Genomic DNA, 27,861 nt, shown 5'->3' on the forward strand with positions numbered 1-27,861 from the left:
TGCTGCTAGTCATTTCCATGTCCCATTAGGATTTTCTGGCTGAGGCTCCTTTACTGTTCAGTCTTTCTCTTATTTGGGGGGTTTGTGAAATCAAGCTCTTGAGTGACCTGAGATTCCATATCTTTTGTGGTTCAGGCACTTAGCAAGCCTTTGGGGGAAGGTGTGTCTCAAGGAATTTTCTGGGGTGAAGATCCTGCAAAGCCTGAGTTTTAGCCATTGCTTCCACCCCTCCACTATCCTGATGTCCAGGAAATCCCCAACAAAGTTGGCTTTTAGGGTCTGGTCTAACCCAAGTATTCCATGACCCAGTTCCAGCCTTTCTCCTTCTAACAAGGGTTTCTGATTTTCTCTTTGGGTTGGGGTCTTTGGGATCTAGGCATTCAAGCTCAGGCCAGTCATGGCTGGAAGACCCATCCGCATAGGAGACCAGCTGGTGCTGGAGGAAGATTATGATGAGACCTACATCCCCAGCGAGCAAGGTAAGAGGCCTGGGGTGGATTGTAATAATTGTTCTTTGAGATCAGGCATTATGTCTGATTTATGTTCTTCCAGTGCAAAGTATGGTGCATGTACAGGACTGCTAAGTATCTTTGGGTTAATCAGGTTGGCCAGTCATAGCCCATAGGCCTAACTTGGCCCATTCCTTGTTTTTGTAAATAAAGCTTTATTAGAAAACAGCATACTTACTTGTTTATGTGTTGTCGATGGCTGCATTCAGGCTATCAGGACTGTGTTGATAGAAGCCATATGACCCACGAAGCCTAAAATATTTACTCTCTGGCCCTTTACAGAAGAAATTTGCCAATGCTGGTTTTGATCAGTGATCAGTTTTTTTATTTTTTATTTTTTAAAAGATTTATTTATGTATTTATACAAGCACTGAGTACAGTCAGAAGCGTGGGAGGGTGAGAGAATTCACCAGAGCCAGAGCGGGGAGCAGAACAGGGAGACTGATGAAGTATACTGCTGAGGGGAGCAGTGGGTGCAACAGGAGAGGTCTGTGTGCCATGTGGGACCCTTGCCTGGTGGCTGGGGATGGAGCTGGCGCTGCAGAGGCTGCAGGCAGCTTCGCAGCCCAGCGCTTAACCGCTGTGCCACCGTGGAGACTCAATGATCAGTTTTAAATGGAAATATAGTAGGGGATACCATGAGATACAGTTGTATTCTGAGGCCAGGGAAAACCCAGTATTTTTTTTTTTTTAATTTTTATAAATTTTATATTCCCCATATAATTGCAACCCCCTTATTTTGACCCCAATCCCTCCCCTCCCCACCCCCTACCTCTCACAGAGTGTCTCTGGTTCATAGTTTTTATTGATTTTGATTTTCCTGGTCCCTTATTTAAGTTTTCTAGATTCCTGCTATGAGTGAGACCATCCGGTATTTTTCTTTTTCTTTCTGGCTTATTTCGCTGAGCATGATCCCTTCCAGCGCCATCCACGTTGCTGCAAATTGCATGTGTTTATCTTTTTTCAATGCTGAGTAATATTCCATGGTGTATATGGACCACATCTTCTTGATCCAGTCATCTATTTTTGGGCATTTGGGTTGTTTCCAAAGCTTAGCTATTGTAAACAGTGCTGCTATAAACATAGGGGTGCAGGTGCTCTTTGGAGTTGATGTTTCTGTGTCCTTTGGGTAAATACCTAGGAGTGGAATTGCTGGATCATATGGAAGCTCTATGTTTAGTAGGTCCAGAAATCTCCACACAGCTCTCCACAGTGGTTGGACCAGTTTGCACTCCCACCAACAGTGCAGGAGAGTTCCTTTTTCTCCACATCCTCGCCAACATTTGTTGTTGCTAGTTTTTTTTAATGTGTGCCATTCTCACTGGTGTAAGATGGTATCTCATGGTAGTTTTGATTTGCATTTCCCTGATGACAAGTGATGTTGAACATTTTTTCATATGCCTGTTGGCCATTTGCATTTCCTCTTCAGAGAAGTTTCTTTTTAGCTCTTCTGCCCATTTTTGATAGGATTATTTTCTTTGTTGTTGTTGAGTCTCATCAGCTCTTTGCAGATTTTTGTGATGAGTCCTTTATCATTAGTGTTGTGTGCAAAAATGTTCTCCCAGTCGGTGGGGTTTCTCTTTGTGGAAAACCCAGTTTTTTTTTTTTTTTTTTTAGTGTTTTTTTTTTTTTTTTTTTTTTTTTTAGAGAGGCATGTTTTATTTATTTATTTGTTTGTTTGTTTTGTTTATACATGCACTGGGTACAGTCAGAAGCGCGGGAGGGTGAGAGAATTCACCAGATCCAGAGCAGAGAGCAGAGCAGGCAGAAGGACCCAAGTACACTGCTGAGGGGAGCAGCGGGCGGCAGGAGAGGTCTGCGCGCCATGTGGGGCCCTCCTCCGGTGGCCGGGGAGCAGCCGAGGATAGAACCGGCGCCGCAGAGGCTGCAGGCAGCTTCGCAACCCAGCACTCAACCGCTGCGCCACCGGGGAGGCCCGGAAAACCCAGTTTTTAAGACTAAACTAAAGCAATGTTTTTCCCCCCCTTTTTTTAACATTAATAGCAATATTATTAATAATAGAATTTATCGTGTGCTATGATGTACCAGTCTCCGTACATAGTAGCACACAAGTGCTGCTGCATACAGTCTAAGTACAGTCTCTGTACTAAGAACTTCACATGTATTTCCTTTTCAGCTCCTCCACCAACTCCATGAGTTAGGTGCTGCTAGTGTCCCCAATTCACAGGTCAGGGCACCAAGACACAGGAAGTTAAGTAACTTCCCTGTGATTATGTAGTTCTGTTAAGTGGTACAGCTAGCATCCACACCCAGATTCTCTAATCCCAGCACCTGTACTTTGAGGCACATGCTGTGTTTTGGGATGAGGAGTCCCTTGGAATTCTCATGAGTTACAGACACACTGGTTTTGCTGATGATTCAGGTGGTCCATGGGCCTGTTTAATGAGTGGGGAGGAAGTTCTTCCCCAGAAGTCAGTGGAGCCCATGTTAAACCTGCACTGCACTTACAGAGTTTTCGCTTGTTTACCCTGCAGAAAATTTTAATTTTTATGATCCATTTGTCACTCCATCTTCATATGGCCTCTGAATTTTATATCATAGTGAGAAAAATGTCTTCCTACCCCAAGGACGAAATACTTCTGTTTTCTTTTAGTCTTGTCCTCATACTATTCATGAATTAGCTTATCGCCCCCCCCGCTTTGACTGGGTTGTGCCTGTGTAGATTTGTGTCTACTTTTTTTTGTTCCATTACACTGTTTATTCATATACTAGGACCGTACTCTGAATTACTAAGACTCAACAGTCAATTCTAATATCTAGCGGAGTTGAAATATGCTCCTTGCCCTTCTTTTTTGTCAAAGTTTTCTTGGTTATCATGATTCTCTGCTCAGCAACTTGAGAATCACCTCGTCCAGTTCTGGGGAGGCCTGTGTATGGGGGAACTGTTGATGTTTTGGAGAAAGCTGTGTTAAATTTATGTATTAATCTAGGGAGGATTGACATTTATGCAGTTAAGTCTTCCTATTGAAGAACACTGTATTCCTTTCTACTTGTCTCTTTGTTGTATTTTTCAGAAGTGACTTAAAGTTTTCTTATGTGCACATTTCTTGCTCAGTTTATTTTTTAAATGATTTTTTTTGTTTGCTATTGTAAATGGAGTCTAACATTTTTCTAAAAGTGTTTCTATAAACTCTCCTCCACTCAGTTCAATTTTAGCCATCCTACGCTCAAGCACCACCATTTTCTTTTCCTGTACTATTAGTAGCTTTGGTCCTCGCCTAGCACAGGAGTGTGTTCTTATGGTATAAAGCAGATAATGCCAGGGCTTTGCCTTTAAGGATCTCCCGTTATGCCCAGCACAACACCCATGGTGGAATGTGCTGGGCTCTCCAAGGTCCAGCTTTGCCCACCTGACTCCCACAGACTCATCCGGTTCCATTCTTTCCCTTGCCCAAACTGCCAGTTACATGGCTTTCCTGACAGTCCTCAGGTGGGCCACACTACTTCCTGCCATAGGCCCTGTCTGTGTGCTGAAAAGCCTGTGTGCTCTTTCCTTAGTGCTCTGCCTGGCTGGGTCCTTTGTATCCTACAGGTTTTTTTTTTTTAAAAAACATTTATGCGTAGAAGAACTGGGGTGTAGGCCAGAGGTGCAGGGGGTGAGAGGATTCACCAGAGACAAGGAGGAGCAGAACAGGCAGCTTTACATTTACACTGCTGAGGGGAGCAGTAGGCACGACAGGAAAGGTCTGCTGTGCCATGTGGGCTAGCTCCCTGGGCAGGAGTTGAACTCAGGCCACAGCAGTGACTATGTGAGGGAGGCCCTGTCTCCTACAGGTTTTGATGAAGGGTTACCATTTCACAGGTATTCCTTGACTACCGTTCCTATAGGCATGCCCTCGCTACCTTGACATCTCTGTCCCATACCTCTTTTACTTCCCTTATTACAGTTATCAGAAGCTTTAGTTTTTTTTTTTTAAAGATTATTTATTTATTTGTTTGTTTGTTTATATAAGCACTGGCTACAGTCAGAAGCGTGGGAGGGTGAGAGAATTCACCAGAGCGGGGAGCAGAGCAGGCAGAAGGACCGAAGTACACTGCTGAGGGGAGCAACGGGCGAGGTCTGCGCGCCATGTGGGACCCTCCTCCGGGGACCAGGGAGCAGCCGGGGATCGAACTGGCGCTGCAGAGGCTGTGGGCAGCTTCACAACCCAGCGCTCAACCGCTGCGCCACCGGGGAGGCCCAGAAGCTTTAGTTTTTTTGTATATTTTTGCTTCTTTCCCTGACTATTTCTTCAACTGTAATGTAAGCTTCATGAAGGGAAGAGTTCATCTCTCTCTTTATCACAGCACATAATGACTGGCACATAGGTGACAGTAAAAAATATGAAATTAGTTGTTGGCTAGCCGAGTTCCAGCTAGCCCTTTGAAAAAATGTTTCCCCCTTCTCCCGCTCCTAAATATGTCAGCCTCCAAATTCTCACTGAGATGATCCAGTATAGTAATGCCTTTCTGGCCTGGGTATCATCAAGTCAAGTATTGATACCCCTTGTATTGATTTCATTATTCCCAGGGCCTCCAGTAACATGCTCCAGTCATCACCTCATCTGTCTCTTTCCTCTGGGTGGCCTAGCTCTTAACTCAGCATCTGCCCTATTCTTCCAGGTCTCTGTTAAAAGAACTTTTCTAATTGCTTAATTCCGAAAGAGCACAACAAAATGTTAGTGCCCATAATATGGAGTAAAATTGAAAAAGAAGCAACTCCTTTCATGGAAGAGAGGGTTCAGTGAGCGGGGACGTAGGCTGCCTGTGTATCATCATATTTTCTCTGCTCAGATATTCCTGAGTCCTGGGCAGAGTAATGCTCTGCTTTCTCTCTGCTCGCGTGGCAACCATGCGTGTATCCTTCACAGCACGTATCACTTGGCTTTGCTCTCTGTGGGTTCATAAAGTCCCCAAGAGCCTTGGTCATCTGTAGTTGTTCAGTCCATGCTTGTTGGTTGATTGACGAGCACTTTAGCACCAAGGTTTTTGCAAATCTTGGGAAGCTCGTGTCCTGCTAAGACTTTTGGCGTTCTTCCTGAGACCTCTGCCCCACTGAAGTCTTGGTCTTATTTTTTTTTTGCCCTGCTTATATTTGTTTTTCTTAAACTTTATTGATTTGCCAGTTGTTTACATAGCTAGTTAATGCTGGGAGTCCTCCACACGTGCAGTGCTTCACTCACCCTCCCCCAGAGCTCCAGTGCCAGTGTCTTGTCACTTTCCCTCCTTCTTTCCCTCCCCTGCCCCACCTCCCACCTCCATCACCTCAGGTAACCCTGTAGGTTTCACAGTCTGATGTTTTTATTTTTTATTTTTTATTTTTTATTTATTTATTTATTTTTTTAAAACATTGGTTCTTCTTTTTTTTTTAAAGATTATTTATTCATTTATTTATTTATACAAGATTGAGTGATTGATTGATTGATTTATACAAGCACTGGGTACAGTCAGAAGCGCAGGAGGGTGAGAGAATTCACCAGAGCCAGAGCGAGGAGCAGAGCAGGCAGAGGGACCGAAGTACACTGCTGAGGGGAGCAGCGGGCGGCAGGAGAGGTCTGTGGCCATGTGGGACCCTCCTCTGGTGGCCGGGGAGCAGCCGGGGATCGAACCGGCGCCGCAGAGGCCGCGGGCAGCTTTGCAACCCAGCGCTCAACCGCTGCGCCACCGGGGAGGCCCTGATGTTTTTTTTTTTAAAAGATATATTTATTTATGAATATAAGAACTGGGGTACAGGCCAGCGGTGCAGAGAATTCACCAGCGACAGAGTGGGGAGCAGAACAGATGGATCTACTGAAATAGGGATCTACTGAAATACACTGCTGAGGGGAGCAACGGGTGAGACAGGAGAGGTCTGCTGCGCCATGTGGGTAGCTCCCTGGCCCGGGATCGAACTAGAGCTGCAGTGGCTGCAGATAGCTTCATAGTGCTGACTTAACCCCTGGTGCCACCAGTCTGAGTTATTTGTGTGTTTTTTTTTTTTTTTTAAGGGTAACTGTCTTTCACTTCCTGACTTGTTTCACTTAGCGTAATCACCTCAGGATCAATTGTTTTGCCCCAGAGGCACCATTTCATCTTTTTTTAATTGCTGAGTAGCATTCCATTGAGTCCATGTACCACAATTTCTTTATCCAGTTGTCAGTCAGTGTTTGCCTTTGTTATACTTGACTTCATATTATATTCTTGGTGAACAGAGATAGCATGCCTGGCTCAGGTCTACCATTTATAAATTATAATTTAAGAGCGCAAAGAAATACTTGGAAAGTAAAGATAAAGCAGGAAAAATGTCTAGGAAAAAGCTGTTCATTTACTCTTATCCTCAGTACTTCTGACTCCAGATGTGTGGGTTTTTTCACACATCCACCAATTCTGCGACACCGGCTGGGTGTCCTATAGTGACTCAGCGCTGATGCTCTAGGAGTCAGCTTCCGATCCTGCCAGTTAAGGACTCAGTCTCACAGCACTGCCCCACTTCAGATGCCAGTCTCAGAGCCCAGGTGTCCTCACCAGGTGTCCAGAGTTCCCACAAACCCTCCCTTCCTCCTGTTCCATATTTGCCGGAAGAGCTCACAGAACTTGAACTTGGGGAAACACTTATTTTTATTAGTTTATCACATATTAAAGGCTATGCTAGGGGGTGCAGATGCACAGCCAGATGCAGAGATACATGGGGGTAGGTCTGGGAGGGTCCTAAGTGCAGGCGCTTCCGTTTTGTGGAGCTGGAGAGCTCTGTCCTTGTGCCACATGATGTGTTCAGCAGCCAGAAAGCCCCCTAAATCCTGTAGTTATGGGATTTTTCTGGAGGCTTCTTCACCTTGGCATAATTGATTACTAACTCGTAGCTCTTTTCCCCTCTCTGGAGAATGGAGGTGAGTGGTGAGATTTCTAATCATGGCCTGGTCTTCCCCAGGAGCCCACCAAGAGTTCCTCTTTGGAACAAAGTTACTCCTATCACTCAGGAAATACCAAGGGATTCAGGAGCCCTGTGTCAGGAACTGGGGTCAGAGATCAAATATTTTTTTTTTTTAAAGATTTATTTATTTATTTATTATTATTTTTTATACAAGCACTGGGTACAGTCAGAAGTGCAGGAGGGTGAGAGAATTCACCAGAGCCAGAGTGGGGAGCAGAGCAGGCAGAAGGGCGAAGTACACTGCTGAGGGGAGCAGCGGGCGGCAGGAGAGGTCTGCACGCCATGTGGGACCCTCCTCCGGTGGCCAGGGAGCAGCCGGGGATCGAACCGGCGCTGCAGAGGCCGCGGGCAGCTTCGCAACCCAGCGCTCAACCGCTGCGCCACCGGGAAGGCCCCAGAGATCAAATATTACCAAGAACCTGGGGCAGAGACCTCTATGTATCATCTCACGAAAGGGGCTGTAGTTTTCCCCTTTCCTTCTCTAATCTTCCCACCCTCCTGCCTCTCCTTGCAGAAATTCTTGAATTTGCCAGAGAGATTGGCATTGATCCCATCAAGGAACCCGAACTGATGTGGCTGGCGCGAGAGGGCATTGTGGCCCCACTGCCTGTGGAGTGGAAGCCATGGTAAGTTGGTGTGGTGGGTAAACTGATGTGGCCTGTTGGAGCAGAGGGAGCCTGGCACCGGAGGTCAGTTTTAACCGGCCACCTTTCCGAGACTGTCTTGTCAGGGACAGCCTCAGCTGGGCTGACTTGATGGTCCCACTGAGGGAGGTTCGACCCTTATATCCAGGGGCCCGGGAATTGTGGCCCTGGTCAGTTTCTCTAGCCCCCCCAAGGTGGTGCTGTCATTATTCCTTGCAGACTAATATTGAGAGTGACAGTATGGAGACCTCCTCAGCATGCCCCAGTGGATGCCTGTGCTAAAGAAGTTTGTACTGAGGTTGCACAGACTGTCAAGGGCTTTGTCTCCCTTGGCAACCCATCCCTAGGTTTGTGTAGCCTGTTCATGAGTAGGTTCCTCTTCCTGATTTGTTCATATTTCAATTTCAGCTTGTGCTCTTTGGATTATGAGGAGCAGACTCTCAGGTTACTTCAGCTACTCAGGGAAAAGGGGATTATTGGTGAGGAAATGCAGATTGGCCTTGGTGGAGGAGCAAGGATCCTCACCCCCAACTGCCTTCTCTCTGCTCCAAGGACCCCACACCCTCTTCCTTTTGACATTGCCATTTTCTCTCTACCGAGGTCTGCTCAGTTCTCATGCAACAGGGCACTCGCTTTCCAGGTTGTCTCCCTAAAGTGAGTGCCCTTAGTTTGCTTCCTATCTGCATGGAATTTCCCAAAGTGTTTGTCCCAAAGTAGTCCCCAGATGTCTTTAGGGGTCCCTTCCTATGCTGGTATTGTGCAGTTTTGGGTCCAAGGTGCTGCTATCCATTTCTTATCCATTTCTTTTAAGGTTTTGGCTGGACTTCAAACGACAGGAGGTACAGCCTTGCTCATCTCACTGAAGAATCATAATCCTTGTAGCTTTCTCCTTCCATGGCAGGTTCCCTGTTCTCTCCGTCCTTTTAGCTGCTTTTCCTTGGATCTTCTCCAGGATCATGACATCTTTCTAGTAGCAGATAAATCTGTCAGCACAGCACAAAGCATTCCAGGTGCTGAGGGCTCACAGTTGTGTTTGTGTAATGAACATTTATGTTAATGGTATCTATTTTTGTTTGCAGTATCCACCCCGATACCCACATTCCCCTTACTTTGAATCTGTATCTTCTTTTTCTAAGTTTGTGCATATCTGTGCTATTTTGCTTTTGGATACATTCTCTAATTAAAAACCACTTGAGAAATATAATCAGTATAGTAATACTTTAATAGGCACATAATAAATCAATGGCCATGGTGATGTAAAAAATGGAACCTGTCATTGGTTAGGGGCAACCGTGGGCCAAGCTTCGTGCCAGTTGCCTTCTTGTGCTGCTAGTGGTGGCTAACGCTCCATCATCCTGTAAGGAAAGTGTGAACTATGTCTCACTTTTTAAAATAACATAAGTCATTAAAACTTATGTATACATGTCATCTTTTACTCCCAGTCCCAAGAGTAATTACTATTAATTGGCTAATTCCTTCCAGACCTTTGAAAACACACAGACATATGTGCCTGACGTGGTTTTGTTTTTTAAACCTAAGTGCTATCCTAAATATATTGGTTTTTGGGGCCTCCCTTGTGGCTCAGGGGTTAAAGTCTCCACATTATCAAGCTATCACCAGCCACTGCAGCCTGAGTTCAATCCCCAGCCTGGGAGCTAACCCACATGGCACAGCAGACCTCTCCTATCTTGCCCGCTGCTCCCCTCAGCAGTGTATTTCAGTAGATCTGCCTGTTCTGTTCCCCACTCTGTCTCTGGTGAATCCTTTTACCTCCCTGCACCCCTGGCCTACACCCCAGCTCTTGTATGCATAAATAAAAATAAATCTTTAAAAACAAAATAAGGGCCTCCCTGGTGGCACAGCAGTTGAGCGCTGGGCTGCGAAGCTGCCCAAGTCTCTGCAGCGCCAGTTCGATCCCCGGCTGGCTGCAGGTGAGGGTCCCGCATGGCACACAGACCTCTCCTGCCATGCCTGCTGCTCCCCTCAGCAGTGTACTTCATCAGTCTGTTTGTTCTGCTCCCCGCTTTGGCTCTGGGGAATTCTCTCACCCTCCTGTGCTTTTGACTGTACCCAGTGCTTGTATAAATAAATAAATCTTAAAAAAAACCAAAATAAATATATTGACTTTTTTATGTCAGTATGAGAAGGCCTACCTCTTTTTTTGTTGTCAGCTGCATACTTTTCCATGTGTAGATTACCACAATTAAAAAAAATCCTGATGTATTTAACCACTTTCATATTGAAGAGTATTTTTCCTCAAGTTGATCATTTTGTGTGAATGTACTTCTATATTGTCTACTCTCTTCCACTGATCTTTTTATCTATCTTTATACCAATACCATGCTCTCTTGATTACTCTAACTTTATTATGAATCTTGAAATCATTTAGGGTATATCCTCCAACTTTATTCTCCATTTTCAAAGTCAGATTTTAGATCCTTTGCATTTCTTTTTTTTTTTTTTTAAGATTTATTTATTTATGCATACAAGAATTGGGGTACAGGCCAGAGGCACAGGGGGTGAGAAGATTCACCCAGAGACAGAGTGGGGAATGGAACGGGCGGACTAACTGAAATATACTGCTGAGGGGAGCCGCGGTGAGAAAGGGGAGGTCTGCTGTGCCATGAGTAAAATCTCCCTGGAGGGCTGGGGGATGGACACGGGCTGCAGAGGCTGCAGATAGCTTCACAGTGCGATATTTAACCCCTTGTGCCACCGAGGGGCCCTCTTTTGCATTTCCATGTGAATTTGAGAATCAGCTTGCCATTTTATACAAAAAATTTGATCAAGATTTTATTGGAATTGCGTTGATTCTATATATCAATTTGGGGAGAACTAACACCTTAAACAATACTGAACCTTTATAAGAGTTTAAATAGAAAGACCATGAACCCAGCCTATTCTCCACTCACTTAGGTTGTCTTTAGTATGTGTAATATCTGTTTTGTAGTTTTTTAGTGTACATATCTTGCCTATGTTTTGTCAGATTTATTCCTAAGTAGAAACATTATACTTAATGGTTCTGTAATTGGTATATTTTGAATTTTAATTTCCATAATACTACTTTTATGTGGAACTGAAACTGATTTTTGTATATTGAGTTTGTAATCTGTACCATGCTGAATTCACTTGAAGTTAGTCATAAGTTTTTTTGTAGATTCCAGTGGATTTCCACATCTTCTAAGAATAGACATTTGTACTTCCTTTCTAATCTGGAAACCTTGTTCTACTTCCCTTTTTTTTTTTTAAGAGGCATGTATTATTTATTTATTTGTTTGTTTATACATACATGCACTGGGTACAGTCAGAAGCGCAGGAGGGTGAGAGAATTTCACCAGAGCCAGAGCGGGGAGCAGAGCAGGCAGAAGGACCGAAGTACACTGCTAAGGGGAGCAGCGGGCGGCAGGAGAGGTCTGCGCGCCATGTGGGACCCTCCTCCCGTGGCCGGGGAGCAGCCGGGGATCGAACCGGCACTGCAGAGGCTGCGGGCAGCTTCGCAACCCAGAGCTCAACCGCTGCGCCTCCGGGGAGGCCCTTATTCTACTTCTTGCCTTACTGCACTGACTAGAACCTCTAGTGCATTTGGCCATAAGTGGTGTCAGTGGACATTTTGCCTTGGTCCTGATACTAAGGGAGAAGCATTCAGTCTTTCAACCTTAAGTATGATGTTGGCTGCAGGTTTTCTATAAATGCCTTTTTTTTTTTTTAAGATTTATTTATTTATTTATACAAGCACTGGGTACAGTCAGAAGCGCGGGAGGGTGAGAGAATTCACCAGAGCCAGAGGGGAGAGTAGAACAGGCAGACTGACGAAGTACACTGCTGAGGGGAGCAGCGGGCGGCAGGTGAGGTCTGCGCGCCATGTGGCACCCTCGCCTGCCGGCTTGGGGGGCAAACTGGCCCTGCAGAGGCTGCGGGCAGCTTCGCAACCCAGCGCTCAACCGCTGCACCACCGGGGAGGCCCTATAAATGCCTTTTGTCAGCATGAGGAAGTTCCCTTCTATTTCTAACTTGCTTAGAGTTAAAATAGAAATGGATATTGGGTTTTATCAAATGTTTTTTTCTGCATCTATTGATAGGATCATATGGTCTTTCTATTTCAGTCTGTTAATATGCTCAATTATATTGATTTTTCAGATGTGAAACTGACCTTTTGTTCTGGGGATAAACTCCTCTTGGTCATCGTTATGTATTATTGGATTTGATTTTCTAAAATTTTGTTAAATATCTTTGCTCCAAAATAATAGTTTGAAGGGGACAAGACAGAGTTTGAATATTTTTTTAAGTTCTGATTTCCAATTTTATTCATTATATTTACTCTTTGTTACAAGTTGGGCCACTTTTGTGCCTTGGTAAAATGATTCCATTTATGTAAATGTTCTCTCTTATTTATGAATACAGGGTTCTCTAAATGTCCTGTATGAAAGCATGCTAAGTGTGTTTTTATCTTCCAGCGTCCTTAGTGATTTTTGTCTGATCTCATTCTGAGTAATAGTTTAGTTCAGCATAGAGTTTTGTTGAACTACCCCTTCACAGTGTTATGTGCCCTTATCTTCTGACTTTTGGTTTTGCTATTAAGACAAGTTTTCTTAGTCTCATTTTCTTTTTCATGTTCTTTTGTAAGTAATCAATCCCCCCCATATTGTTTTTTTTTTTCTTTTGTTTTTATCTTTGGTATTCAGTAGTTTTACTACAATGTGGTTTTTCTCACTGCTGCATAAAAAATGAAATAGTCATAGTATTAAGTAAAAATGTAAAAGAAGTCAAAGGTAGACATGCTCAGTAGTGTCAGAGCCTGGCTATAGTGTTAAATGTTGAGACAAGCATAACTTTTTTTTTTTGGTGAGAACATTTACATTTACATTTTCTTTTCTTTTTTTTTTTTTTTTGAAGATTTATTTATTTATGCATACAAGAGCTGGGGCACAGGTCAGAGATGCAGGGGGGTGAGAGGACCCACCAGAGCCAGAGTGGGGAACAGAACAGGCAGACTGACTGAAATACGCTGCTGAGGGGAGCAGCGGGGTGCGACAGGAGAGGTCTGCTTCGCCATGTGGGTTTCTCTCTGGCCGGCTGGGAATCGAACTCATGCTGCAGAGGCTGTGGATTGCTTCATAGTGCGGTGCTTAACCCCTTGCGCCACCAGGGAGGCCTAAATTTTATTTTCTTAACGAATTTCAGTTTTATAGTAGTGTTAACAACTATGGGTGTGTTAATTAGATGGGAGGAATCTTTTCACAATGTGTATGTATATGTCAAATAACCACATATAGTTGTTTTTGTCAATTATACGTCAAACTGAAAAAAAAAATCTTGGAGGAAAAAAGGTTAATAAATCAATCACATCAGGATTTGGAGTGCTTTCTTATTCTGAGAACTGATGTCATTCTTCAATTTTAGAAAATTCTCAACCATTTTCACTTTTCTGGAAATCTTACTAGAAATATATTGAACCTTGTTTTATTGCCCATGACGTCATATGTCTCTTGCATATATAAAAAATACCTTATCTTGCATACTGCACTCTGGGTAATTTCCTTTGGTATACTTTTCAATTCAATATTTGTTTCTTCTTTTGTGTCAATGTACTGTTTAGCCCACTGGCTTTTTTCCCCCTACAAGTTCTCTTAAGTTCACTTCAGTATGTCAGATTTTTCCTAGAGCTCTGTTTGTTCGTTACGGAGTTTACTGCTTTTATCCCTACAATAATTTTACTTGTAGTTATTTTTGGTTTTCTATCCCAAGTTGTTTTGGTATGTAATTTCTTCACTATGTTGTTGAAAACCCTCTTGGTGAGCTGTACTTTGTAATTATTTATTGTGAATTATGTGAATTTATGTTGTGTAGATGTTATTTCCTATGAGTGTCTTATTTCCACTTTGGCTTTGTGATGACTTCTAAGGTTTTTCCACTGGTTCAGTACTAAACTTTTACACTAATTTCCTGATTTGGGTTTCCCCCAGCACATCTTGGATTCCACATCTACATGTGTCTTGGGGTATCAGTCTTTCACGAAACTTGCTTTTGCTGTTTTAGGGCCTGGCCTGGGTGGCCTGCTTCCTTGCTGCTTCCATAACTTACTAGGCCTTTTCTCCTTGGTGGGTACAGCCTTCCAGACCCCAGAGATTTGCAAGGGTCTTCTGTCCAGTTTCTGAATTTACAAAGAATTAAGACCACATTTTGTGTCTTTAAATTGGCATTAAATTAAACAGTTGAAATTGGTGTAGGGACAAAAGGTATAGAATCCATAGTGATGGAAAAGAACTCTTTAAAAAAAGCCTGGTATATTGAAGAGAATATAATAGAACTTAGTAGTAATGGGTAGAGTAGATAGATTAGAAACAAAAGCGGGTGGGTTAAATGGCAGATTGGACGTGGAAGAAGAAAAACAGACCCCAGGCATACGTCCAAGTCAGATACCAGCCTTGAAATCTCAGTTCATGTGCTTATTACTCAGGTCCAGGTTTTCTTTCTGTTTCTGGAATCTGAGAATTTTTCTTTTTGTCAGGCTATGTTGAAAAAAGATTTTTTTGTCTTAGTGTGTATTTGTAACTGCTGTTTTACATTAGTCCAGTATTTATCGAGTTGGCAAGGGGTGAGGCGTGGTCAGATACTCCTCTCACTTCAGTGCAGCCTGTTGCCTCAAGTTTTGTATGCGTTTCTTTAAAAACAATTTCTAGAGTTTGACTTGATGTGTTTAAGAATATGCAGATTTTAAATTTTGTTAACACCAAATGCTTTCTATGCAGGTTCGGCAGCCCCGCCAACAGTACGTATGGTTTTTCATTTAAGCATATTATCAACTAAAATTTTGTCAGACTGGAGGAGAGCAAGGAGGAGGGTGGAGGACTGTGGGTACTTGGGTGTTGGGAAAACTGTGATGCCTGCGCCACAGGGGAGAAGTTCTATATTGTGAAAACATAACAAGGACATTTAAAAAAAAAAGATAATGAAACAAGATTTTTTTTTTAAAGATTTATTTATTTATGAATACAAGAGCTGGGGTACAGGCCAGATATGTGGAGGGTGAGAGGACCCACCAGAGGCAGAGTGGGGAACAGAACAGGCAGACTGATGAAATACAGTGCTGAAGGGAGCAGTGGGCAAGACAGGAGAGGTCTGCCTCACCATGTGGGTTGCTCCCTGGCCACCTGGGGATCGAACTCGTGCTGCAGAGGCTGAAGATTGCTTCATAGTGTGGTGCTTAACCCCTTGTGCCACCAGGGAGGCCCTGAAACAAGATAATTTTGTCAATAAAAAAAAAATTATCCCAGAAAATGTCATTTCAAGGGCAAGAAGGCTGTAATTTGCATTTTCTAAATTGTACGTAGAGTTGACTTTGGTGTCTTGGCCATTTCTTTATCTTTTATGATTTGCCTGTTTATATGCATTTTCTTTTTGTCCCTTGGGTTGCTTCTCATTTTTGTTAAGGAGTTGGAACTCTGATTTTTCTGTGTATTACTCCTGTACTCTGATTTTTTTTTTAAACATATTTGTTTATCCATACAAGAGCTGGGGTGCAGGCCAGGGATGCAGGAGGTGAGAGGATTCACCACAGACAGAGTGGAGAGCTGAACAGGCAGATCTACTGAAATACACTGCTGAGGGGAGCAGTGGGTGATACTGGAGAGACAGGAGAGGTCTGCTGTGCCATGTGGGGTTTGCTTCCTAGCTGGGGATCAAACTTGTGCTGCAGTGGCTGCTGATAGCTTTGTAGTGCTGAGACTTAACTCCTTGCGCCAATAAGGGGGCCCCTACTACTGTTTTTTTTTTCTTAGTGTCTTTTAATTTTCTTTATACTTCCTTTTATCACACCGAACTTTTTTTTTTTTTTTGTATTTTTTATTCTGACAAAATATTCATGACATAAAATGTACAGTTTTGGCCATTTTTAGGTATGTGTTCAGTGGCACTAAGTATATTTACAGTATTGTGTGGTACCATCACCACCACCCATCTCCAGAACTTCATCTTCCCAAACTGAAACTCTGTCCCCCCTCAGTACTAACTCCTCATTCTCCTTTATCTCCAGCTTTTAGTAACTAATTTCTAATCTACATTCTGTCTCTATGAACTAACTTATTCTGGCTACTTCTTATAGGTGGAATCACTTATAAGTGATGTCCTTTATGTTTGACCTATTAACATAGCACATGCAAGTTTTACCTGTGCTGTGTCATGTGTCAGAATTTCACTTTTAAGACTGAATAACATGCTGGCATTTGTATAGACCACATTTTGTTTATTCATGCATGCTTCAGTGGACATTTGAATTGTTCCTCCTTTCGGTCACTGTGAATAATGCTGCTGTGAACATTGGTATGCAAATACCTGTTCAAATACCTGCTTTCAATTCTTTTGGTTTTCTACAGAAGTGGAATTGATGGGTCATGTGGTAATTCTATTTTTAATTTTTTGAGGACCAGCCACACTACTTTTCACAGTGGTTACACCATTTTACATCCTACTGGCAATGCCCAAGGGCTCCGTTTATCCACATCTCTGCCAACACAACACTTGTTATTTTCTGCCCTTTGGCAGGAGCCATGCTACTGGGTGTGAAGTGTTCACTGGGGCTTTCATTTGCAGTTCCCGAGCAGCTTACTGTATTGCTCATCTTTTCATGTGCTTACTGGCCATTTGTCTGTCTTCCTTTTATCTTTTACCCTTGGTAGTTTTCCTGTCTACTTCTGTATATTTCCTGTTTGAAAATTTCTCTGTATTAAGAAATCTTTTTGAATTGAGATTGAGTTTGTCAGATTTTTTAAGGGGTCCGGTTAGGATTCTCTTGGGATTGTACTGGATTTGTAGACTAATTGGAGGATCATTGGTATGTTTACATACTGCAGTCTTTTCTGTTCAGAAACATGGACTGTCTCTTTTCTTCTGACTTTTCAGTCATGCTTTATAAAGACTTTGCACTCCGTGAATTTATTCCTGTGTGTTGTGTGTTGTGCTCTTGTGAATGGGCTGGTATTATTAATGTCTGAATGATGAATGGTTTATTTTGGATTTGTTCATGTTGAGAGCTTGTCTGGGATTCTAACAGGGGAGCACAGATACTCATATACCCTCTATATACAAGTGTAGGTACTAGGATGTATATATAGACCCAAGCTCTTTGACCGAGTGTGCAGCTTTGGGAGGGCATAGCTGGAGAGATGAGAGAAGGGGACACCTGCGTAGATCAGCTGAATCAACCCTGGCTATCAGTGAGGTGACAGATGTTGCAACCAGATGACCCTGACGCCTTGGACTTGTGCATGTTGAAATAGATTCTTAAGATGGACCTTTTACATTTTCTTCTGTTGATCCCCATTAACTTGGACTCTTACCTTGTTTGAGTTTGGATTCTTTTGCAAAACCAGAGCTTTCAAAATGTATCTTCCTTCCTCAGACCATTCATAAAAATATCAAGATCTTTTCTAGGACTTGTCTCCAAGATAAGTGTTTGTATTTATCCATCTAAATAAAATCAAGTTTATTTCTGTTCTAGCCTAGCATGAATTCAGGAACCCCAAAGCTGATAAATCACCATCTAGAGAAGCCCTTCAGTGTCCCAATCCATTGTTCTTACCTCCCAGTTAACTCCTTATTTTTAGCCAGAACTCTTCAGTTCTGGTTAATTCCCTTTCCTCTCCTCTCCTATCTAGCCTGTCCCTCGTCCCTTCTCCCCACTCCGTCTCCTCCTCTGCTTTCTCCTTTTCTTCTTTTACTTCCTCCTCCCTTTCCTTTTCCCCTGTCCTCTCCTCCTCTTCACCTGATCAGGGACTGACTTTTGACTTCTGCTTATCCCCAGCCAGGACATCACAGGGGACATTTACTATTTCAACTTTGCCAATGGGCAGTCCATGTGGGACCATCCGTGTGATGAGCACTATCGGAACTTGGTGATCCAAGAGCGAGGGAAGCTGTCAACTTCCGGGGCCATTAAGAAGAAAGACAGGAAAAAGAAAAAGGAAAAGAAAGACAAGAAGGACAGAGAGACCTCCAAAAGTCCCCTGGTGAGTCAGTGGATGCCAGCACCCAGGAGTCCAGGCCTGAAACCTGAGGGGGCTTGGGAACCTCTAGGTGTTATTGGCCGAGCAGGTGAGAACAACAGTAAGCCAGTAAAACTTGATAGAACAGCCTGTCTGCTGGCAGATCCTCGTTTCAACTTCTCGAAGTTGTTACTATCTCTAAACATGTCCTTTCCTTCACTCAGGATCCACGCATTACATACTAGATTAGTGAGGGGAGGGTGTTCTGCTGAGGATGGTATTTTGCTGTGGTCCAAGAAGTGATACCATTTGCCCCCCTAGAGAGCGTTGGCAGTGGCCAGTGAGCATGGATGAGTGTGGCGCGTGCTCTTCTCACAGCCGGGTCCCCCGAGTGTGGCTTCATGATGAGCCTCAATGGTGTGAATTCCTTGCTGTCAGGACACCAGTGCCTGCCAGATCCAAAAAGAAAAAGCTTTGGGCTTTATCCTGTCGGTTATCCTTGATGCTCTTGTTCTTGGTAGGGATCACTGAATTTGATTGCAGTGGGGGGAAAAAAGAGAAAACAAAAGTTGGTTTGTTTTTTTTTTTTAAACTCAGTGTTGAGAGTGCTCCAGATGTCTGAACTTAGGAAGCAGAGCTGTTGCCCTCATTTTATAGGTGGAGAAGCTAAGACTTGGCGCCATCCGGAAGTGAGGCCCAGCTTCTGCCAGAACCCTGTGTGCAGGAAACCCCCTTTCTTCCTCACTCACATGTGGGGCTTGCTGAAAAGTTGGAGGCAGATAGGAACTCAGTTGGGGAGCCAGGTGGGGAGCATTGAGAATATCTTTGCAACCCTCTTAATGGTCCAGTTGGTTTGCATTTTTGCTCATAGTCTTTACTTCCCACCAGAGCCTGCCTCTTACTTTTTAGCAGTGAGTTCCTTCACCTCCCTCCGTCTTCTCTTTCTCTCCCCCTTCTCTAGGTGTTCTGACATTGAATGGTTACTGATGAGTTGATTATTTGTATCATTGCTGAGCTCTGCAGAGACTTCTTTCCCGCACATATTCCTGCTCTTGGTTCTGAGAAAAGAGATAACAAACCATTCCTCCAGATAGAGAAAATAGGATTGGCAGTTTCCAGATAGGTTGAATTTGCTGATATCTCTTTGAAAGGCTAAAAATGGGTAATTGACTTTTCACTCCCTGTGACTGTTTAAAGTGATAAGCAGAATCTGGATAGACTCCGCCGTAGCTGAAGGGAGAGAGGAAATGAAGTCAGGATTCTGGGGCAAAGGTGCGGGTAACAGACCTCAGTTCCTGGAGCTCCCTGTGAGGAAGAATTCCTCCTGTGCTTTCAGGAGCTAAGGACAGCTGGGCCCCTTGGGCTGTCAGTCTGGATCTAGGACTCAGGACAGGCCCCTTCAGCCTGAGTTTGGCCTGTGGGCAGCCCTGAGCCTGTGGGCAACGTGAACTCAGGTGTTTTGGGCATCCTGGTGGTGTGTACTCACAGGCTGGGTAGCATTTGGTGCACATGATTTCAGGGTATGGCTGATCTTTTATGGATCTTTCTAAGCTCAAGATTTTTTTTTAATTTATTTAAAGTTTGCTTGTTTATTTGTTTGTTTGTTTATTTATTTATTATTCATACAAGCACTGGGTACAGTCAGAAGTGCAGGAGGGTGAGAGAATTCACCAGAGCTGGAGCGGAGAGCAGAACAGGCAGACTGATGAAGTACACTGCTGAAGGGCACAGTGGGTAGCAGGAGAGGTCTGCGCACCATGTGGGACCCTCGCCCTGCGCCGGGGATCGAACCAGCGCTGCAGAGGCTGCAGGCAGCTTTGCAATCCAGCGCTCAAACGCTGCGCCACTGGGGAGGCCCTAAGCTCATGATCTTATGACTGAGCTGAACTCTCCTGAGCGGGACTAACTCATGCTTTTAGTAGAAGACCTAGATGAGTTTTCAAGCATCAGCTCCCTGGTTTGTTTCCCCTGTTCTCTCCCTTTTTAACCAAAACTGTTATTTCTTGATGAGGTTGGTAGACTTCATAAAATTAATCTGTCATAGAACTTAGTGCCCAGAGATACCATAGGGATAATCTGGTTGGTGATTTTTAGACTTTTGGTAGTTGTGATGTCCTATATTCAAATCGGTTCCTCCCGAGAATTTCAGCACAAGTTTGAGGAGTTGTGGATGAATCTGGGGGGGTGTGGGTCTTGGCAACACCCCTTCCCCCATCACATGCATACAAAAGCACTCACCCCCCACCCAAGGGACCATGTAGAACCAAACTCTAGGTTCCACAGAGTAAGATTTGTAAGCCATTGATCTAGTCCAGCTTCCTCTCCATAAGTAAGAAAACAGGGGCCCAGAAAACAATGTACTTTCAACCCATGGGAATTTTTAGCTGTTCTTCCCTCTTTGGCTTGTGTTTTACTTTAAATGGTGGGTAGGTTTCTGCTAGGGGCTTGCCAGGGGCTGAGGTTGCAAGTATAAGCCAGAAGTGCTTTGCCTTAGTTTTCTCTGCATGTTTATCCATCTAGGATACACAGCCTGAGCAGGGACTTCCGCCTGCTTCCTCCATTCTCCGTGGCCCATCATCCCCTCTCTCAGCACCTGGGCTTGCTGATCTGGACCTAGACCAAGAACTGCAGGCTAGAAGTGAGGGCTCGTTTAAGAAAGGGAAGAACCCAGGCGTGCTGGGAGACACTCCCTGGCCCCTCATGGGCACCCTGCCCAGCAAGCTGCAGCCACTCTCCAAAGGCCAAGCTCCCCGAAACCACCAGATCTTTGCCGACGTGGAGAAAATTTTAGGCAGGGCCCCCGTCCAATGCATGGCAGAATTAGGTGATCAGCAGGGTCTGGAGAAACCCCAGAAGCTGACAGAGAAAATCTACCTGGGATTTTCAGACCCTGAAATAGAAGAGCTGGACATGAGGACGAGACAGCAGAAACCTGGCGCTCTGGGCTCTGAGACCATTGGGCCTTTCCAAAATGGGCAGGATGTATTAGAAAGCAGAAGTGAGGCCTCTATCCATTCAAGGCTTTCTGAAACCAGCAAGGGCCTGCAGCTGAAAGGGGAGCAACACAGCCAGAGCATGGCCAAACTGAGTTCCACTGGCCCTGGGGGAGACAAGGGCCAGAGCCCCATTCCCTTGCCATCCCCAGAGGAGGAGCATTCCGTGTCTCCTTGTTCCTCTGATCAGCTGCAGCCTATCAGGAAGAGCAAGCTGTTCTTGGTAGAGAGCAGCACAGCTGAAGACCTGAGCTGCCAGGGTGTTCCTGGGGAAGGTGGGAGTATGGGCAGGGGAAGAAAGAGGCGAGAACCCCCAATATTATGGATGGGGCAGGTCTCTAAGCTTGTCAACAAGGACACTCCTGGGAGCTGCAAAGAACCAGAGCCTTGTGACCCTGAGACTCCAGGGGCCTCAGCTAATGATCTACTTCAGCGACTCTTTCTAATGCCCCCTGATACCCTGCCTTCAGAACCAGCTCAGAACTCCCTTTCAGAGAGTGCCCCTAGGACATCTCCTAGTGAGAAGAGACAACCTCCAGGGTCTTCAGAGCCCTCTGCAGAAGACAGGAAGCACAGTGTATGTGGGCCTGACTTGGAGAGCAGCAGTAGTAACATGGCCTCCCACCTAGGCTCTCAGATTGTGGGGGAGATGAACAACTTCCCCTGGGACCTGCAGACCTCTCAGGGGTCTAAGCAAGGACTAGGTCCTTTGGGCCCCAGAGATCAACATTGCTTCCCCTTCCTAGTTTCCCAGCTGTCCCACATGCAGAGCTCTGCTGAGGAGCAGTCAGACAGTGAAGACTACTCTGAGGATCAGAGGTTCTACCAGCACATCCTGCAGATGGCCGATATCTCCAGGCGGCTGGAGGACCTGGGGCTGCCTGAGAGCATGCAGGAAATACCGTGCAAAGACATCACCAGCATGATCTGTTGCATGGCAGCTGAGCCTTCCAGGATGTCTAGTGAGGGTGAGCACGAGCCCATCAGAGCCATGGAGAGGGAGTCAAGCTTTCTGACGTGGGGGCCAGAGCTGTTGGAGCATCCTCAGGGGGTGGCCCCAGCCCCTGCTGAGAAGGAGGCCTCTCAGCAAACTGGTGGCCAGCCAAACATCAGCCCCCTCAGGCAAGGGCCAGTCGAACTGAATTCCAACAGAGAGCTTGCTGCTGAGCCAGGCAGGATACAGCTTCTCAACCAGGTAGGCTTCTTAGACAGCATGGTTGACAGGCCTCTAGGAACTTGGCAGGGAAGGGAGCAGCTTTCCTGTTACTTGCTGTCACTTGGTGAATAGCGATCCCTTAACTACCCAAGATGGCCATCTTGCGGGGTATTTTATGTATCTTCTACATGATCACCTCTAAGATAGGGGCTGAGGATATCCGGACCTCCCTTCCCTGACCTAACAGTAAGTAGGGGCCCGGGGGTGTTTACACGATTTGAAGGTGATCATTTCTGAGCGTGAGCCAGGTGGCACCCATCTGGGCACTTGTGCAGGACACTGGTACCTTTCTGGGATTTGGGAAGCCTTTTCCATCAGCTGACTGTAGAGAGAGGCACCAGCACCCAAGGTCAACTTGTCCAGTTTTGGAATCACACAGAACTAGAGAGTTGATACTGTCCTGAGGGGCTGAAGCCCAGAGTGTCTCTGCTATTCAGTGAATGGTGTCTGTACCTGTCAGGCTGGTTCCGATCCAGTTTGTGCCTTCACCTCCTGTCCTCCTGGGATTTGCCCTGTCATTCTGACTCTTTGTCCCTTTAAAGAGTCATACCACAGTCGCCATTCAGGAGTAGTCAGTTTGGAGCAGAGACCCTGGGGGTCAATCTGATTTTCCCAGCTATTCTGCTGCTGTTGCCCAGCTGTGGCTTTACCCAGTTGTTACCTCTGGTTCCTAATTGCTGGCGTGCGCTGCTTCTCCGTTAGCTCTAATAACCACTGTAGCACTATAAATATCGGATAAGCTGCAGATTATCTTGAAAGTTTTAATTAGCCCAATGGCAGCAAGTTTATCCGCTCTGAAGGACAACGCCACACACAGCCCATAGTCAGAGTTAATGGCCATCTATAGAAGATGATCAGCTAGGAGCCAGGAATGTATAATTTCCCCGCTAACCACTGATTTGGTAAAGGCCTGGGAGAACAAAGCCCTCAGCATGCCTGTCTCCCTCCCTCAGGCCCCCAGCACGTTAGCAAATTAGCCATGTTAGGAGTCTATAATTTTCCATAAATATAGTGTGGAAAGAGTTTTGCTTGTGGATACATTGGGGCTGGTTAGAGAGGCTGAAGCCAGGAGGAGCAGGCCTGGTTTGTGCACAGTTCACCTCAGATTTCCTGGGCTCCTTTTCTGTCACAGCCAGGAGGCAGAGTGAGACACTGGCCTAGAGATAGCCTTGGGCTCCAGTCCCACATCTGCCCCTGCTGCCCGTGCCTGCAGGCAGGGGTCCTGACCTCACCAGTCTCTGCTCACGTGTGGACAGTGAGCCTCAGGTTGTTCAGAGAATAAAATGAGACATGGCCGTCAAGGCGCTAACCCTGCTGCCTGGCGCTTGGGTAATGTGGGCCAATTTATTATGTCCATTTATTTATTGAACTTAGTCAAGAAGTTTATTATTGACTTTATCTGAAAAATCTTCATTAAAAATAAATCATGTTTTCTCAGATTGGGGAATATAGACCGAAAGAGTACTTGAGTTGTGTACCCCTATTATTTTTATTGTTCTCAGCTCCTTTCTCCCTAGTGAAGATGCTCTGCTACAGGCCAGGTGATGGGGAGTCTACAGAGGCTCGGGAATGGATCTCATGTCACCTTCCTGATGGCGTCCCCATTGTCGAAACCAGCCCTATTCAGAACTCCCCTCCCCAGTGGTCTGGCCCCTAGGCCAAGGCTGTGGGGAGAAGATGGGCTGTCTGAATTCCTTTAGTCTGGCCTCCTCCAGCTTCTCTTTCTATCTTCAATCCCTGTGGGACTAGAGAAGAATGGATTTATTGTGGTGTTTTAGACAGTTTATGTTTGAGAAATGAATTTAAAGAGCTCCTTGCAAGTTGTCTCTGGACTGTTGTCCTTGCCTCTGGTCCTGACAAGCCCAGACTCTTGCAATGCAAATCCCTTAGAGAGTATAGCCCTGAACCACTATTATGTGAGCCTGGCGTTCAGAATCTCATCTGACCTTCCCCACCAACTTCCTTAAGTGTAAGACGTGCATCATCTCTCTCTCTGAGAATCAAGGATTCTGTGAGTAGCCCCAAGCCTCACAAGTTGACTCTTAGCCCGAGTTCTGTCCCCAGGCCTCTCTGGCATGAAGGCTTCCTTAGGCCGTCCTTAGAACAGGGAAAGGCCTAACCCACCTGGTCAGGCTCCTTCCTTGGGAAAGGTTCCTTCCAGTCATCTTCCTCATCAGTGCAAGGGAAGTTGTTGCTTGTGTAGTGTTTTTCATGGTTAATGTTAATTGTAATCAGTAGCCTGTGTCCATAGTTAAGCCAAGTCAAATAATATCAAAACATAACATAACAAACATAATACATAACAAAATACTCTAGTTCCTGGGTGGGTACCCCTCTCTGAAGGCAACCACTTTCTTCTGGTACTTCCATACTTGTAAATAATATGCTAAGGTTGCTTTTTTCTTGATTAATCAGTTTTAAAATTTATCTGTCGAGACTTCTCCTTCTGGTAGATGAGGCTTTTGTCTCTGCTCTCTCCTCCCCCATGCTGCCTGTGCAGCTTCTGAAAGGGGAGCAGGACTGGAGGCAGCATCTGCCAGATGCACGAGAACTGCTCACTGTGCTGTAGCAGCAGAGTTATGAGGATCAGGAAACCAGCCTGTGATTTCTCACACAGTTGGTACAATGGTAATTTCTGGATGTTGTGTTTCATTAGAGCCTCTGAACGGAGGTGGTTTACATTTGAGCGGGCAGGATTTAGACGTTTTATTTTTGTATCTGTCTCTTACACTGCCAGAGCCATGCGGTTTCTAATAAGATGTTTTCTGTGGCCCAGGCCCTGGGCTCCTCCTCAGCCCTAGTCCACGTTCCTCTCGGGGGCCTGGCCCCTCTGCGAGGCCTGGTGGATGGCCCGCCTGCTGCTCTTCGTGGGTCTCAGAGCGTGAGCCTGGGCAGTTCCGTGGAGTCCCGTCAGCTTGGAGAGCTCCCACTGGTAACTACCTTCTCTTCTGTTCAGTGTATTTAGTTATGACGTGTTCTCCGTGTGCCGTGCACGGAGCTTTGGCCCAGAATGAGCACAGAGGGCATGGGCAGAGTCCTCAGAGTTCAGAATTTTGCCGGGTAGGTGAGTCACCTCTGTGTGATGGTGAACCTGGGCTCTGGGAAGCGGGGAAGAGACCCACGCCCTAGGGTCTGCAGTGCTAACTTCCCAGTCTACACAGCCAGGACAGGAGGAGTTGGAGAAGGGAGGGATCAGTTGTGTGAGCCAGAGTTGCTCGGGTCAGCTTTGTGGTCATGGCGGTCATGATCTGGGAAACATATAAACAGAGAGAGAGAGAGTGGGGAAAGCGTTCGGAAGGTCATTCTGAAGGTTTTCCTAGTGAGTCCCTTTATTTTCCTTCCCTGTTTTGGAGCCTTCACAGGGTCTCAAGACTTCAGCTTATCCAAAGGGTCTCTTGGGCTCTGTCCAGGAGGACAAGAATGCTCTCAGTCTCTTGGCTTTGGGGGAGGAGACCAACGAGGATGATGAGGTGGAGAGCGACAATCAGGTAATAATAAATCTTCTCCCAGCCTGGAATCCCACTGCTGTTGTTTCCTTGGGAATTTTTTTTATTGCGGTGAAATATATATGTAACATGAAAGTTACCATTTTCCCCACTCTTAAGTGTATAATTCAATGGCCTTCATGACCTACACGTCATGAAGCTCCTTAAGAACCTGCACCTGGACATTGGGGCGCTCGGGGGTGACTTTGAGTATGAGGTAATCATCACCACTATACATCTCCAGAAGTTGTTCATCCTAAACAGAAAATCTGTACCATTAAGCAAAAAACCCTTCCCCATCCAACCCTCTCCTTAGCCCCTCGTAACCTCTAATCTACTTTCTGTCTCTGAACTTACCTACTCTAGATATTGCATGTAAGTGGAATCATACCTTATTTGTCCTTTTCTGTCTGGCCTCATTCTTGTTGCATAGGTATTTTCAGAGCTGACCTATGCTGTCACATATATTAGAACTTCATTCTCTTTTGGGTTGAATAATACTCTATTGTATGAATTAACATTTTGCTTAACAACGTTTCAATCAAGATGGATCGAATATACGATGGAGGTCCCATTTGACTATGCTCTACAGCCTCGTGGTAGGATGTGCCATCTAGGTTTGTGTGATTATATGCTATGACCTTCACACTGTGCAGAAATCTCCTAACGACACATTTCTTAGACTGTGTCCCCATTGTTAAACGAGGTGTGTCTGTCTACCATGTTATGTTTGTCCACTCACCTATCGATGGACACTTGCATTGCTCATGGCTAAGTTTCAAGGTACTTTGAAAATAGGTAAAAATGATTTTCCAGCCACAGCTTCATTTCTGCCCAGTGTATATACCTCCTGTGTCTGACCTAGATGGCTCTTATCCTAGAGCAGTCCTCCAACTTACCACTCACAATCATTTTTGTTTTCAGAGTGTGCGCAGCTCAAGTGAGCTCCTTAAGAACCTGCACCTGGACATTGGGGCGCTCGGGGGTGACTTTGAGTATGAGGTAAGAGCTGGAAACCCTTCCAGAATGCCTCAGCCTGGTTTGTCCCTCCTTCTTTCATCAGCCTTTCTCCTTGTGGGATGCATATTTGCAAAGAGAACCATTTTGTCCCAGTCCCATCCAGATGTGCTTTCTGGGTGGTGAGGATGGACAAGAGGGGGAAGGGATCATCCATTTACTCTTTTATCAAATGACCACATTCATTGAATATTTCTACATGAGTCACTTTGTTGGTACTATAGGTCACAGAAGCATGAATTAGAGGCAATTACTTCCCTCTAAGAGTTTATAGTCTCATAAAAGAGAGACTTAAGTGACTGGAAACAGTATCATGGTAGGGAAGAATTAGGGGTCTCCTGCCCATATGGATGCCCATCTGGATGGCTTCAGTGAGAAACTGCAATCTGCCATGAGCCAGGAAGGGCGATGGGCAGGACTGGACAAGTCATTAGTGAGAGCGAGTGCTGCACGGTAGAGGCAGAGGTATGCAGTGAGGTTGGGGATGATGAGGTGCCTTCTTTGGAGTTCAGAGCACATGCCGGAGAGAAGTGAGCGTAGGATCATGGAGGTAAGTTGGGCTGGGTGAAATTTGGATTGGATCATACAGGCATTGGGAGCCATCAGAGGTTTTAAGCAGGTGTAATGTCTCAACATTATGCATTTTTGTTGAATGCTCCCTCTGTAGCAGACCATGATGCTAGACTCTGGGGGAAAATCGCATAACTGTGGGATATGGACCTGGGTGGTCTCCAGGAGTTTGCAGTTAGAAAGAACACTAGGTACTTGGTGTTTTATAAGTGTTATGTAAGTGTGAGTAAATGAATATTTAGGAAACTATAAAGCAGGGTAGTGCATGTAAAAAGTCACAGCATAGGCACTCTGTCTGGAAGAAGGGAAGAATTACTTGCCTAGAGATCAGGTAAAACTTGGTGGAGGGATATTTGACCTGGGTCTTGAAAAGTAGATTTTGGATATGGGGGATAAAAGGGTTATTTTAGGCAAGTAACTGACAAGCAAAGGCACAAGGGTTGGGAAATGCAGAATATTGGTGGGGATAGCTTCCAGGCTCTTCCAGACACTCTGCCCCTGTCCACCTCCACAATCCTGTTGCTTCTAGTCTTTGTC

The 27,861-nt window shown here is 45.2% G+C and overlaps 1 protein-coding gene across 1 annotated transcript in view; it reads left to right on the forward strand.

Annotated features, from left to right (window-relative positions):
* Window positions 1-397: 397 nt before the first annotated feature.
* CEP164 (centrosomal protein 164) overlaps window positions 398-27,861 on the forward strand; it is a gene marked incomplete at its 5' end in the record, with an annotated part of 60,438 nt that continues 32,974 nt past the window's right edge. The window contains 6 exons of the mRNA XM_084249831.1: window positions 398-479; window positions 7,934-8,045; window positions 17,863-18,067; window positions 25,029-25,184; window positions 25,606-25,740; window positions 26,662-26,739. Coding sequence (XP_084105957.1) covers window positions 398-479; window positions 7,934-8,045; window positions 17,863-18,067; window positions 25,029-25,184; window positions 25,606-25,740; window positions 26,662-26,739 — 768 coding nt within the window. The remainder of the gene's footprint in view (window positions 480-7,933; window positions 8,046-17,862; window positions 18,068-25,028; window positions 25,185-25,605; window positions 25,741-26,661; window positions 26,740-27,861) is intronic.

Source organism: Talpa europaea, assembly GCF_964194135.1.
Source record: "Talpa europaea genome assembly, chromosome: 12".
NCBI classification, from domain to species: domain Eukaryota; kingdom Metazoa; phylum Chordata; class Mammalia; order Eulipotyphla; family Talpidae; genus Talpa; species Talpa europaea.